Genomic DNA, 15,093 nt, shown 5'->3' with positions numbered 1-15,093 from the left:
ATCAGAAAACGGTTTTTAGTGCTTATCATCATAAATTTCCCCATATTGTTTGTCTACAGCTGAAACTTTGGAAAGTGGACAGCATACAGATCATTACGACTCCCTTTGGAAATAATGGCTAGTTATACAGCCATATGCAAGGAACCTCCCCTAGTGGTGGCTGCAGGTAGCTGAAATTTATTATTTAAGGGGTATGTCCCAATATTGATACTTGTCACCTTCAAGCTATTGGCTTGCTGTGACCCTAACTGATCATGAGAATAAGGGTCCCATTTCGCCCATCTGAATGGAGTAGAGTATATATATATGTTCCGCTCTGGGACTGAAGGAGATGAAGCTAAGGACAGAGCTTGGCTACCTGCAGCAGGCTATGAATGGAGCAGCATGCACAACCACTGCTATGTTCAGGACCCTTGTTCTCAGCGGCCCCATTCTGTGCCAAACCGTTTAGGCAACATGCTGCACTCTGCAGGTTTGTCACACCTCTGACCCCATAGAGAAGTGAAGTAGGGAGCTCCAGTACCCTGCCCACAGGATTTATTCATTTGATATACCGCCATCACAGGCCCACTATCATTGTATGGCATTGCAGTCTCATTGCAGTAGTCATACAGGAAAGTGTGTTGAAAGCCAACATAGATGATATTAGTCTTTGCCAGTTCTCAGAATATGTGGAATCCTGCCAACAACACATTGCTTTCTATATCAGTCTCTATTAACCAGTCTTTGTACACTGATCTTGGAATCAAGGGTGTTGTGTGTGAGGGTTATATACAGTATACTTAATTTGCTTGTCCACATTCAGTTCCAGAAACATGACTATGACTTGGACCGAACGCAACGGAAGATGCTGGAAGTATCCAACTATATAGATAAGGTACAAGTTTTATTAATATCTTCTAAAGTCATGCACACAAACATATTGCAAAATATTACTACAAGTGTAACTATTCAGCAGCCGATTAAAGGGGTTGGGCAGGAATTTCTTTTAGTATTGGCCATAAATAACTCTTCTGATGGGCAACAGGCGGCCCCCACACGGATCAGCTGTATGGGGCTGCTTATTCACTGCAGTTGGCTCCAGTCCATGTATAGTAATGCTGCAGCTCAGCTCCATTGAACTTAATAGGAACTGGACTGCAGGGACGGCACCCGCCACTATATGGAATATGGAGCCAACTACTTCCAGCTCTGTGCTTTTATAATAAGGAAATGGAAGCAGCCCTGAACAGCTGATTCATGAGACCTATTGGCCCCCCACCGATCAGATAATTGTAGCCTAAGGAGAAGCCATAAAAATATATTAAAGGCCAACACCATTAAGTAAACTGTGGGCCCTGCACTGTCCCGTCCCCAAAACTTGGGCTCACCCATAGTCACTGCTGCCCTGCCACACGGTTTATATTCAATACCACTTTTCTTTGCTAGCATTGATAACTGGATATTACCATCCTCTTGTGAAAGAGCTGTGTCTCTACACATAGACCCCAGATCAAACCCCACAATGAATACAGACTTAGGGCTCGTTCCCACAATGTAACGCGGCACTCATTCTGACACATAAACACGTGTAAGAGTGAGCGCTTCAAAACAGAATCCCATTGACTTCAATGGGTTCCGTTTAACCATTGATTTCAATGTGTAGTGCGCGTAAGATGGAACCCATTGAAGTCAATGGGATTCTGTTTTGAAACGCTGACTCTGACACGTGTCAGAATGAGTGCCGCGTTACATTGTGGGAATGAGCCCTAATAATTTAGCTTGTCTGCATTCTGAATTTCTTACAGTCCCCAGACTACCTACATATACCCAGTTAGGCCGCAGTACACCTAGGAGTATACACCGAGAGACCAAAAGGTGCAATGGGGCCCCTTCCATGTGTTGGTTCATATCATGTAAATGACCAATGCCTCTTCACCCACCTTGTAACCCATTCTGTACGATAAAGAGGTTGATGGAACCCTTCCTTGGTTTCATCCTCTTATAATTTTACATATTTTTGAAGAGGGACATACCTATTCAGCTTCTCTCCACCCACTGGAGAAAACCTGAGCTAGCCCCCTCCCCTTAGAGGATAATAGAAGGTGTATGGGCCTCCATCATACATATGCTACATCCTCTCTTCCCACTTCAGTAAATATCTTCCTTACACTGATAGGATTTCTCGATCTAGTTTTACAGGGCCCTGAAGATTCGCATTGCACTGGTTGGATTGGAGGTCTGGACAACAGGTGATAAGTGCAATGTATCTGAAAATCCATACATCACCTTACGTGCCTTCCTGTCTTATAGAAGAAAGATTCTGTCACAGACACCACATGATAATGCACAGCTCATAACGTAAGGACCTAGTTACTATATACTGTATTACATCAGTGCCATAATGGGGTCCTTGACTAGATTCAAGGGTCTCACAATAAATTCATTGTCCTGCTGAAACAGCCAAACTGTATTCAGTGGTTTCTGCACCCTCTGTCCACTGGAATGGAGTGTGTGCTATTCTCAGTCCCAGTCAATGTCCAGTTAATAACATTTTTTTTGACAGAATCCATTGACTGACTACTAAAGAGTATAGTGGAAGGATGCAAGTAGTGTGAATAGTGCCCAAACAAAAGCAGACCATTTGACCCTTATTATATACATTTGTGTGTGTGCTTTGCTGCATCGACATTGCTGCATCTACATTGCTTCAGGTTACTGCAGCAATGTCAATTGTACACACTAAAGAAGAAGGAAAGAGCTATGGGCTCCAAGTAGAAAGTTACACGTCACGTCCCATGTTTCAAGGCGGCATGGTCGGTTTATGTGTAACTAACTATGAAGAGGTTATATGTATACGGATTGCTTACATTAATATGCTGGGTCCTGACATTACTTCAGACTGAATGCCATGAGAAAGCAGCAAAGAAATCACCAAAATTCCCCTCAGTTATGTAATAGCTTTGGCATCCCTATCTAAGTAGCGGAACCCCCCCCCCCCCCTTCATTCATTATGGTACAATGATATGCCAAGAATTCCAACACTGAGGCACATACTATGGGGGCGTCAAGAAATGTCTGCAGAGGGGTGCAGAGTCAATATAAAGGAAGAACTTGTCATCAGTATCTTAGTTATGTATCTTTGTTTGTGACAGCTAGGAGCAAAAAAACATGGCTGCCAATATAGGCCTCAGTTCTTAGAGATGTGTATGTGTGTACTGTGTAGAGTACCCGTGACTTTGCTCGTGTAAAATATGTTAAATTGTTGGTTATGCTAAAGTAAAATTTTCGGTGCTACAGTAAATCTTTTTTTTTACACTTTAAATTTTTATTATTTTGGGATTTTACTAATTTGTCGTAACATTGATGTGAACAACTTTTTCTTTAATTTCAACGTTTTTATTGATTTTACATATTCAATACATATTATACAGTATAAACTATTACAATGTTTTTTTACACTACTTTTTATCAAAAATTATAATTTCTGCTCCTTACACAAACATATAAAACATTTACACCCAATTCACAACATAGTGCAGCCCTTCCCCCCTCCCTCCAATGTAAACTAGAAGTAGTTCATGGACCAAAGACTTCTATGGAGCTGCAAAATTCACAGCTTTGTGCACATAGAAGTCTATGCAACCGCCAAATCCATGGCCCGGAGGCCCGTTAAAAATACTTTAGTGTGCAAGCAGCCACTAAGGATGCCAGACATGTTTTGTCAGTGCGTGCATATGTGTGTGTGTACATGTGTGGTCCGTGAATGTGTCTGTGCATGCGTGTGATCCATGGGTATGTACACTATGTGATCAAAAGTATCCAGACACCCCCAAAAACATAGGTTTTTCATATTAGGTGCATTGTGCTGCCACCTACTGCCATCTACTCCATATCAGTGATCTCAGTGTCAGTAGACATTAGACATCGTGAGAGAGCAGAATGGGGCGCTTCGCGGAACTCACGGACTTTGAACGTGGTCAGGTGATTGGGTGCCACACATCACACAGGTCAATGCCAAACGACGCCTCGCTTGGTGTAAGGAGTGTAAACATTGGACGATTGAACAGTGGAAAAACGTTGTGTGGCGTGACGAATCACGATACACAATGTGGCGATCTGATGGCAGGGTGTGGGTATGGCGTTGATGATCCGCCTATATTCAGCAAATTGCTGCCATCAATGGTTTGCCTGCTCCACTGTTTCGGCAGCTCTTAAGCTGTCCTGCTGCTGAACTTGTTCCTCACGCCGTGCCTGTGATTGTTCCGGAATCTCAGAAGCTTGCTGGGAAGCCATATAATGAGCGTGTTGTTGGTGTTGATAATCTGCCTGCTCCGGCGTTTCGGCAGATGTCAAGCCTGCCGCTAAACTCGTTCCTTGCACTGTGGCCATAATTGTTCCGGCATCTCAGCAGCTTGCTGGGACGCCATATAATGAACGTATTGTTGGCGTCGATGATCCGGCAGTTGTCAAGCTGGCCTGCCGTTGAAATCGTGCTGTGCCCATGATTGTTCTGGCATCTCAGCAACTCGCTGTGACACCATATAATGAGCGTGTTGATGGCGCTGATGCTCCCCATCAGCTCCGCTTGAGGAGAACTTTGTGACTTCTGGCTCCTTCATAGCTGTCGTTGTTTTAGAATTTTGCAATAAGTTAGATTTAAATTTGGATTAAAAGTGTTTTTCTGTCCAGTGTGTCAGCATGTTGCCTGGAGCCGATCAGATAATATGCAAATACCTGTACACAATCCACTGAGGGTTAGCTGAGTGTTTACATTGAGAGATAACAGACCTGGCTTTATCAGAACCTGAGATAAGCTGTTGCAAGAGCAGTGTAATATAGTAAGTGAACATAAATTCATAACAGTTGTGAAGCCATGTCATTTACTGGGATAAAAAGTAGCCTATGTTTTAATCGAGGTTACAAACTATCTATATGCCAAATTTCATTCAAATCTGTTCAGCTGTTTTTACGTGATTTTATGTGATTGAGGAACAAACAGGATTTTCTTTCTGTCCCTACAGAGGCCGCACTTTTCATGGTACAACAATTGGGCTGGCTCCACTGCAGGCAATGTGCTCTTCCTATCAGTCTGGAGGTGTGAATATGGTAAGTGTGACAACCCTTTAAAGTAGTTACTTATAGGATTATGCATTCAATATCAGCTTCAAGTACATGGTACAGTTTCCATTCAATGTATTATATGTCTTTTTTACTCCAGGATCATTCAGACAATGCAATTGGAGTTGCAGCCACAATGGCGCATGAAATGGGACATAATTTTGGAATGACCCATGATGCTGCAGGTTGTTGTACAGCAAAACCAGAAGATGGCGGCTGCATCATGGCTGCTGCTACTGGGTGAGTAAATAGTTTAAGGAGTTGTCCTAGGAGATGAGCATCTGACTGCTGAGGTCTGACTGCTCGACCTCCACCCTCATTGTTCACAGTACGCCACTTATTACCCTTATGTCCCATACTTGCCAACTTTCCTGGAATGTCCAGGACACTACCATTAGGGGTGACCTTCCAGAGTCCTGAAAAAGTGGGCACATCTCCTGATCCTAGTGAAGGCTCTGGCAACCCCTCCACTTTATATATATATATATATATATATATATATATATATATATATATATAAAATTAATATGGGCATGTTATGCTGTACATGCATGATGTTCTCCTGAACACCCTTCCCACAGTGTTGGTAAGTATGAAGTAAGTGTGTGACCAGTGACCAATTGCTGTGTATTATGTATATATATACAGTAGTATAAGGACATCATGTGATTACATCACATCGCTAATTCAAAATGCTTCCCCCTGCAGTTAGGGAAGATAATCACCAAGCCACATAGGAGATGCATCCTAGAATACGTCTTTCTATCTGTTTGCCTCATGGGTACCAGATGCTTGTGGTTATGATCATAATATAGTATCAGGCAAGTAAAGTACTAAAACTAGCTTGTTTCCTCTTCTCTTGTCAGACACCCCTTCCCCAAAGTGTTCAATGCTTGCAATAGACGGGAACTGGACCGCTTCTTACGCTCAGGAGGAGGAATGTGCCTCAGCAACACCCCAGACACCAAGACTCTTTATGGAGGAGCACGCTGTGGAAATGGCTTCTTGGAGGAGGGAGAGCAATGTGATTGTGGGGATCTTGAGGTAAGAAGTGGGATCTGTGGTGGCCGTATGCATGTTTGTAGTTGTGATATATGGGGTTACTCAGGATTAAAAGCAGCACCCCATCCTTGGGTTGTTTCAGTTATTGCTGTTGGGCTTCACTAAAGTGAATGAAGTTGATGGTCAATACCGTACACAACCTCTGGACAGAAATGGTGCTGTCTTTGTAAGAAAGCAGCCATAATTTTTCATCAAAGTCCACCCCTCTAAGGCAGCTTTCACACGGAGTTTACGCTCCACTCATTCTGACACGTAAAACACATGTCAGAGTGAGCGGAGTAAAACAGAATCCCATTAACTTTAATGGGTTCTGTCTTACGCACGCTATGCATTGAAATCAATGGGAGGCTTTTTTACCTATTGCTTTCAATGTGATAAGCGCGTATCACATTGAAAGCAATAGGTAAAAAAACCTCCCATTGACTTCAATGGATAGCGCGTGTGAGACAGAACCCATTGAAGCATATACACACACACACACACACACACACACATAGCCTGCTCCATAGCAGAGTTAAATTACCTGCGAGAGAGTGGAGGTGGAGATGCCCTTAAGGGTGGGGGCAGATTCAGATCACATGACCTAGGGTCAGAACCCTCAGATCCAGCTTGAAAAAAAAGCCCAGAGGAAGGAAGTTAAATTGAAGTCCCTACACAAAACGGTACAATATTTTATCAAAATGAGTTTCAGCATTGCTTAGACTGGTCTTGTACATATCTGTTCTTAATTTTTCTCCCTCTTTCTAGCAATGTGATAACCCATGCTGTAACGCCACCACGTGCACGCTGCTGCCAGGGGCTGAATGTGCCCATGGGACTTGCTGCCATCACTGCAGAGTAAGTTATCTCTCCTGTGTTATCCAAGCTTTAGTAATCCCAGAAACATATGTACATCTGAAAGTGTTATATCCATGATTTAGGAGTTTATATGAAACACGTGTAGCATAATCCCTCTGTGTAAAATTCCTCATTAGCTCAGGCCACCTGGCTTCCCATGTCGGAAGACATCCAGAGCCTGCGACCTTCCAGAGTTCTGTACCGGACATTCTCCTGTGTGTCCTCCTAACTCCTTCCAGCTGGACGGAACGTCTTGCCAAAACGGAGAAGCTTTTTGCTATAATGGGAGATGTCTTACCCATCAGCAACAATGCCGGCAGCTCTGGGGAAACGGTGAGTCAGGTTATAGGGAAATGTCTTTTTTAATGTAAATGTCATGAACTTGGTAACATGTAACTATACCTCTATAAATATATTGTATATCTAAAGGAAAGCACCACAGATTAACATCCAGGATAGCCGGTCTTATTATAGCAGACCTGTCACCTCTCCGAACTTTTCTGTTCCAGTAGATTCTTGTATTCCCATAATATAAGAATTCTGGAACAACTTTTCTCATAACTCTGTGTTGTGCTATTTTTCTGTTATTCTACCTAGTGTTACCACTTGGGGGTTTGACTTTTCAGTCTGACATTGGACAATCAGTGCTGAGTGTTCAGATTGTGTAGGGAGGTATCATTCCCCTTGTCGAACAGTCTGAACACTCAGTATTGGTTGGACTGTCATACTGTGAAAAGTCAACCCCCCCTATTTAGTAACAGTTGTCAATTTCTTAATACATTTCCAGGAGGAATAACAGAGTGACCACACAACACACACAAATTAGCATACCATTACATCCTAACTGTGGTGTTCTAGCTGTCATAGATTTCTATAGTACATCTATTAGAGATGTGCCATCAGCTGAGGCTGCCACCTGTAAAATACAGTTTATAGACAGTATTACCTTCAATATGACTGTTTAAAGGGGTTATAAAGGGCCTTTTAAGGGCTCACTTTCAGTAGGATCTGTTTTGGCTGAATTTCAGATTTCTGGGTTGGTTCAGATTCTAAATCACATGAACAGAACCAGCAGCCAGTCTGTGTGTCAGCTAGTTGATGGTTCCGATCATGTACCCGGGAAACCCAGATCAGAGCTGGAAACCCAAGGTTTTTGCCGAAATAGAACCGGGAGAATCCTTTAGATGCCATAGCAATAGTGGGTGCAGCATTCAATTAATATGACAGAGTGTCGCTAGGTTCACGCTATCGTTGCATTTCCGTTGTTTGGGTCCATCAGAAGACTCAAACATCGGAGATACGAACTGCCAAAAGATTGGTGACATATGAACTCAATCCTTAAGTAGCGGGCCCAACCACCGTGGACCCGCGAGCTGCGGTTTATACCGCACATCGTTTAAATGCTGCTTATCTTTATTTCCTCCTGATGAACTGAATGAAGGGAAACGCGTTGAGGAATAGATGTAGAGTGAGAGACATCAATATCACAGCGGGGTTCTTTTTAGCAAAGCCAGAAGCCATCAGAGGATTCTTACTTCTAGATCCCTAAAGTACCAAAAAATAAATTAAACCATATTTAATAAAATAACAGAATTCAAATCCTAAAACATTAATAAAAGCCAGACAATACTTTACCCCCCAAAAAAGTACAATCCACCCTGGAAATAAACAAGTCTCCAAATGGCGATGGTAATGGAAAAATGTGTGTCTACGAAAAATATAAATTTTTTCCATAAAACATGTTTTTATCCAGCAAAAGTAGTGAAACAAGAAACATTTTGCAGTCCATGGGAGACATTCACTTACAAAGCTGGGTTACCATCACAAATAGGGGCATCCGGCAGCCTAAAACCGGGGGAATTATCCTGACATATACTATAAGTCATTGTATGGAACATTAGACATATTCCAATACCTGATGTGTACATTGTGATTGTATTACAGGAGCGACAATTGCACCAGATATATGTTTTGAAAGAATCAATTCAGCGGGTGATCAGTATGGCAACTGTGGGCGAGACATGGATGGTGAATATAGGAAATGTGAAACCAGGTGAGTGGACAGTGTAGCAATGGACTGTAGATCCAGTTGGATTAGTATAGAAAACAACATAATGAACTACTAGCTTAGCAAAGTGCCAACTATGCCACACCTGAGGTTGCCTGGGACATATGAACATATGTATATGACCATTATGTATGGGCTATCCAGTGCTTTGGTTATGGGCCAAGAGTTAGGGCTTTGTGCGGAAACCATACAGTACATTTAGTTTGGGAGAGGTTTTCTTGCATTTACTAATTCTGTCCAATCTATGACTTTACCAAGGACATCCATACCATAGCTGCAGACCATGTGGTGGCCATGGGTCACTTGGAGATAGGTGGCCAAGATTAGGTTAGTCCAATTCCCGCTGATATTGAGAACCTTTGGATCTGCTGATACCACAGAGATTACATTGATGGCAATAAGGGGTCAAAAAATGTGACTCAAAGGGCTGAGCTATAATGGTAGGCCCATGTTAAAGGGAAACTGTTAAGGCAATTTGGGACACAATCACTCACAGGTCCTTACATCCAGTTGTTCATTGAAGCCCATGTAGTACATGTCAGCTTGGCTTCACCGCTCATGCACCAAATCTCAAGAGCCAAGGTGTACTTTCCCATCTTCATTGAACAACAGTGCAGAAGCTAGGCAAGTCATAAAGTTTTTTGTTTTTTTTCTTCAGTGCAGGCACTCACAGATGGGGTAACCTGTCTCAGGTCTGGTCTATGTATGGCAGTGATAAGCTTGTATAATTATGTAAACCCTATAGAACGCGCTTTATGTGTTTTTTTTTTTTTAATTTTATTCCAGACATGCCAAATGTGGGAAGATCCAGTGCCTAAGCCCTGCCTATAAGCCCATAGAACATAGCGCTGTAGCAATAGACACCACTATTACCGTGCAGGGGAGACGCATACTCTGCAGGGGGACTCATGTTTACAGGATGACTGATGAGGAGGATATGATGGATCCAGGCCTTGTCCTTTCCGGCACTAAATGTGGACTGGATCAGGTCAGATATACTATATTCTACAATTGGCTACTAAATTTCTTATAAAATTCCTGGTTTTATAGAAATAATGCTACATCATCAGATAATGAATGTGCTACAACTTTTTTTTTCTACAAAATTTTTTGGTTGAAACCTCTGTAGACCTCACTTCTTACAGCTCATGGTTTGCTACAGTTGTACATTTCAGTAACCCATTGACAGGCTAAATACATGAAAATCTCTGTAGCCTGATAAATTGCTCCAATGTATCACTGCAGGTAAACTAGATCAGGTTGGAGTCTAGGCTTTTAAGCCTGGCTTGCTCATACATGCTTGTGTAATGAAAATATACTGTAGGGCTTCATTCACATCTGTGTGGAGCCTCCATTGCAGTCAGTCTAAAATTGTGGTTCAACGAATTTATGGTTATAAATAACAGCTATGTATATACACAGGGTTTAGAGTCTTATTTCAACATCTAATCACACAAGGGTACTCCATTTTAGACACAAAAATAATAAAACCTAACCTTTATTGGCTATAGTTAAAAATCTACACCCAGTGATCATTCCAAAATAAATAAAGTGAATAAAGTGACTAAAAACAAATGACTGATACTATTTTATGGTTGGTACAATCACCATGTATTGCTAGGTGGTACCGTCCGTATCTTTCTGTGTCACTCCCTTCCAATATATTGTTTGTTAGGGGAGTTTTAATGAACGGCATAACAACAGATGGTTTCCCAGCAAAACTCTTATCTAGCAACTAAATAATGATTCTTATTGTAAATAGGCAGGTATATATGTATATACAATTGTGTATAGTGAGTAGTGGAGACTAGGGTTAGATAATAAGTCAGGTCAACCTATAGCTAATCTTATGACTCCCCCAAGTAACCACACTATATACTCAGCTGTATAGTAATTTCTATACTCTGGTGCCCTGCCTATTACTGCAGCGATAACTTAACATAATAGTTGACTTCCTCTACGCGTTTCGCCGCTATGGCTCATCAGGAGGATGATTATTGCTAGAGAAAGTCAACTATTATGTTAAGTTATCGCTGCAGTAATAGGCAGGGCACCAGAGTATAGAAATTACTATACAGCTGAGTATATAGTGTGGTTACTTGGGGGAGTCATAAGATTAGCTATAGGTTGACCTGACTTATTATCTAACCCTAGTCTCCACTACTCACTATACACAATTGTATATACATATATACTTGCCTATTTACAATAAGAATCATTATTTAGTTGCTAGATAACAGTTTTGCTGGGAAACCATCTGTTGTTATGCCGTTCATTAAAACTCCCCTAACAAACAATATATTGGAAGGGAGTGACACAGAAAGATACGGACGATACCACCTAGCAATACATGGTGATTGTACCAACCATAAAATAGTATCAGTCATTTGTTTTTAGTCACTTTATTCACTTTATTTATTTTGGAATGATCACTGGGTGTAGATTTATAAATAACAGCTACCTGACAGACCCCATTATAGTCAACAAGGTATCATGATTTGTATATTTACTGTTTAGTGTATTCTCACGATCCTACGACAAAAGAGACAAATGAACTAATACATTATATGTACACCAAAATGATGCCATTGAAAAATACAGCTAGTCCTGAAAAACAAACCCTCATATGGCTAAGATGATGGAAAAAACTAAACCTTACACCTTTGGAAGACATGGATAAAAAAAAAATAATTGGCATGTCCTAAAGGTCAAAGCTAGCTGAGGTGAAAAGAGGTTAAGTTTCTTTAAACCCCCATTAATAGGGTGCTTGGAAAGGGGTGGTTGGTTTGGGGCAGTCCATTTGAGTATATTTTAGTGACACTGGGTTTTGTTAATCCTGAGCTATATACATGAATAAATCCAGATTTTATTATTTATCTTTTTTGGTTTTTTTTTGCAGATTTGCTTTGAAGGACAGTGCAAAAACATTTCCTTCTTACAAGTGGATGTGTGTGCTAAGAAGTGCAATGGCAATGGGGTGAGTCTCTCTGGTCGCATTTACGTACTAAAATGTCTGTCAGTGTTATCCAGGATTAAACAGAGCCACACGCATCCATTGGGTTTGTCTGGTATTACAGGCAGGCTCTATTAAGCTGCAGTACCGCAAACAATCTGTGGACAGGTGTGGCACTGTTTAGAAACAAGGCAGCTAAGATAAGATAAGGATTATCTTATCTTATTCTAATTCTGGATAAACACAGTCCCTTCCCACTCTGCGCCTTAATAGTATGGCACTGCGATGTAGCAGGCACAGAAGATACACCTGCTATATCTCTGGGGTTTTGGCTGTATTGTATAGCTGGTACCCAGCTCTCGCTAATGGAGTTGGAAATGACTTGGTGGCTTAACCCATTTAATGTGATGAGTAGTGATCATGGCATCTAAGTGGTTAAAAAGGCAAAACGTTTCCTGCAGTGCCACCACAGGAGAAATGGAGCATTGCGCTGTGCTTCATATCTGACAATGGGGGAAAAAACAAAACAACAAACCTCCTGAGCTCTACTTACTATATAATCTACAGATTTGCAATAACAACCAGAACTGCCATTGTCTTGCCGGATGGAAACCTCCGTATTGTAACCAGACAGGTAATGGCGGCAGCATAGACAGCGGACCAGTGCCTGCTGCAGGTAAGTCCTACAAACGTTTTCTTTGAGATTTGATGGGAATTTACTGGAATCCAGACAATTGCATCTGATTTAACTCTGTTTTTGCCAGATTCACGGTCTGTGGTCTTCTGGATCTTCATTCCTCTGTCATTACTGGCTGGTGTTATAGTTGTGTTGTCCATATACATCCACAAACATGGGTGCCTAAGGAAACTTCTTCAGTCAGACAGTGTGCCTGCAGCAGTGACTGTGCACAAGAGGTAGGCATGGCATTACTGAACAATCCTTACCAGTCTGACTGGCCATTCCTCCTGCATGCTGCGTGGCAGATCTGGGGCACAGAGATATAGGAGCTACTGAATGGCCAGATATGTCAGTCATGTTTCCTTTGGAATCTCTATAAAGTTACTATTTTCTATATGTTAAAGGAGTTGCTCAGACACCCTCTCCCAGCCAATCTGATGTCATATACATGCTAAGTGGTCAGTTTCCAAGGCTTATGGACTATACTGTATATACTGGGTGATGATACCCTATTGCCTTATAGTTGCACCTCTCAAAGCTTGATCAGATCAGGCAGGACAGCAGGTCTGGCATCTCCTTTAATATACAATATTTATTAATACAGAGACATAAAATGAACTAGCATCTAGTCTGTATTATTCTCTTATTTACATGTTTCTTCTTTTTACTTAAAGTGACAGCGGGGAGAAAGAAAGACTTGATTCTACCTCAATATCCAAACCTCAGATTCAGATGGTAAGTTCATATTATTGTTGAGAAAAACGTCATCTTAATATGTCAAGCAAGGATGTGTTCACGTGGTGGATTTGGTGCAGATTTTCAGTGCAAATTCTACACCTAACAACCACAACAAATTTACACAGTCCATTGCACACATGCATCTATAGCAGATTTTATTAAATCCCATTCATTTTCTGCTGAAAATTGTGCATGGATTTTAGGGCATGACATGATTTACTGTATACTCTGCGGATGTCCTGCAACATCTGCTATATACCCTTAGGTCGCGTTCACACTCCTCCTTTTATGGATATTTGGAAGTAATCTAATGCCACATTATTATAGCCAGGTGTGAATAGTCTCTAAGCAAGTTCCCTCAGTTTCTAATGATTAAAAATATTTTTTTCTGCAGTGTCCAAAGAGCCCGAACAATTTGCAGTCCTGTAACAGGATAGAAGAACAAAAATCTTCATCCAGGCATCAACCTAGTCGCCATATGGTCAGGAAGCAACTGGAGAGTGGAAGTATAAAAAGTACTCATCAACCGAGAATCCCCCCACCGAGCAGACCACCGCCACCACCCCCAACTCACCCACCTGCTAAGGTAAAGATGATACACTACAAATATATTATTTACTACTCTAAGATTTTACACAGGATTGAAAAAACATGTCTACTTTATTTGCAAAAACTGCGCCACACCTGATCACAGGTTGTGTCTGGTATTGCATCCAAACCATTAATCACTTCATGGAGCATGAGGTTATAAAGGTGTTATCTAGTGGTGTAAAATAGCATTGCGCTGATTTCCCAAACCACAGAAGGTAATAAAAAGAAGGGGAGCAAGCAAAGACAAAAAGATAGAATGTATAGGGTTGAGCAGAAATTGGGCTACTCCCATACAACTTTATCTGCTCCCCTGGTCAAGTTGTACCTGGTACCAGGGCCGCTTTATCCATAGGGCCATATCCATATGTAGCAGAATGGTAAGTTTATAGAATAAATTGTATATAGGGACAAAGTATTATTTTCTATGACTGATCTGAATGTTGTTCTTTTCTTCTAGACATTACCGCCCCCTAGGAAAACCCCACCTCCTATACCCCCGACAAGGACAAGGTCGACTGCCAAGGAACGGAGAGGAACATCTGATCTATGATGTCAAGTTAAAAGGAAAGCATAGCTTGAATTTCAGCCTAGAGCTTAAAAGGACCGCTAGAATTCAAGATGGCGGATTGTAGAAGTGCAGTGTTACATAGATACTGGCAGCTGAATGAATCTAGAAGTTCTCAGAACTGGAAATATATGAGAATATAGTGATCATGGAGGCATGGCTTCCTGTCAGTAATCTCCCGTCACCCCCTCCTCGGCCTGAACTGGATGATAACAGGGAACAATAGATTGTAGAAGGTTAAATATCTTGTTCACTAAAGCGATTCTAAAGTCCCCAGTAAAATGTAAATAGTAGAATAATATCTCAGGCAATGGAATCTGCGGATTTCTGTGTTAACCATTTAAAGGACATCCATATTTTGCACCCTGGGTGACAATGTTAAGAAACAGATTTGTGACTTAAAGGAAGTGTTCAATTTTGATTACCATTTGAAAGTTTATATTAGATATAATATAGATAAGAAGCTGTGTAACATTGTTTCTGGTATCTTGTGTTATGGT

General features: G+C 41.3%; 1 protein-coding gene across 1 annotated transcript in view; it reads left to right on the top strand.

The window, feature by feature from the left end:
• ADAM19 (ADAM metallopeptidase domain 19) overlaps nt 1–14,628 on the top strand; it is a 39,501-nt gene extending 24,873 nt beyond the window's left edge. The window contains exons 8-22 of the mRNA XM_075275891.1: nt 806–877; nt 2,174–2,340; nt 5,004–5,088; nt 5,201–5,340; nt 5,967–6,144; nt 6,910–6,999; nt 7,137–7,332; nt 8,944–9,052; nt 9,854–10,055; nt 11,967–12,044; nt 12,588–12,696; nt 12,785–12,935; nt 13,374–13,434; nt 13,832–14,023; nt 14,486–14,628. Coding sequence (XP_075131992.1) covers nt 806–877; nt 2,174–2,340; nt 5,004–5,088; nt 5,201–5,340; nt 5,967–6,144; nt 6,910–6,999; nt 7,137–7,332; nt 8,944–9,052; nt 9,854–10,055; nt 11,967–12,044; nt 12,588–12,696; nt 12,785–12,935; nt 13,374–13,434; nt 13,832–14,023; nt 14,486–14,578 — 1,923 coding nt within the window. The 3' untranslated portion in view covers nt 14,579–14,628. The remainder of the gene's footprint in view (nt 1–805; nt 878–2,173; nt 2,341–5,003; nt 5,089–5,200; nt 5,341–5,966; nt 6,145–6,909; nt 7,000–7,136; nt 7,333–8,943; nt 9,053–9,853; nt 10,056–11,966; nt 12,045–12,587; nt 12,697–12,784; nt 12,936–13,373; nt 13,435–13,831; nt 14,024–14,485) is intronic.
• The last annotated feature ends 465 nt before the right edge of the window (nt 14,629–15,093 follow it).

The sequence above is a fragment of the Leptodactylus fuscus genome, chromosome 5 (assembly GCF_031893055.1).
Source record: "Leptodactylus fuscus isolate aLepFus1 chromosome 5, aLepFus1.hap2, whole genome shotgun sequence".
Taxonomy (NCBI): domain Eukaryota; kingdom Metazoa; phylum Chordata; class Amphibia; order Anura; family Leptodactylidae; genus Leptodactylus; species Leptodactylus fuscus.
This window is presented reverse-complemented; position numbering and strand designations above follow the sequence as displayed.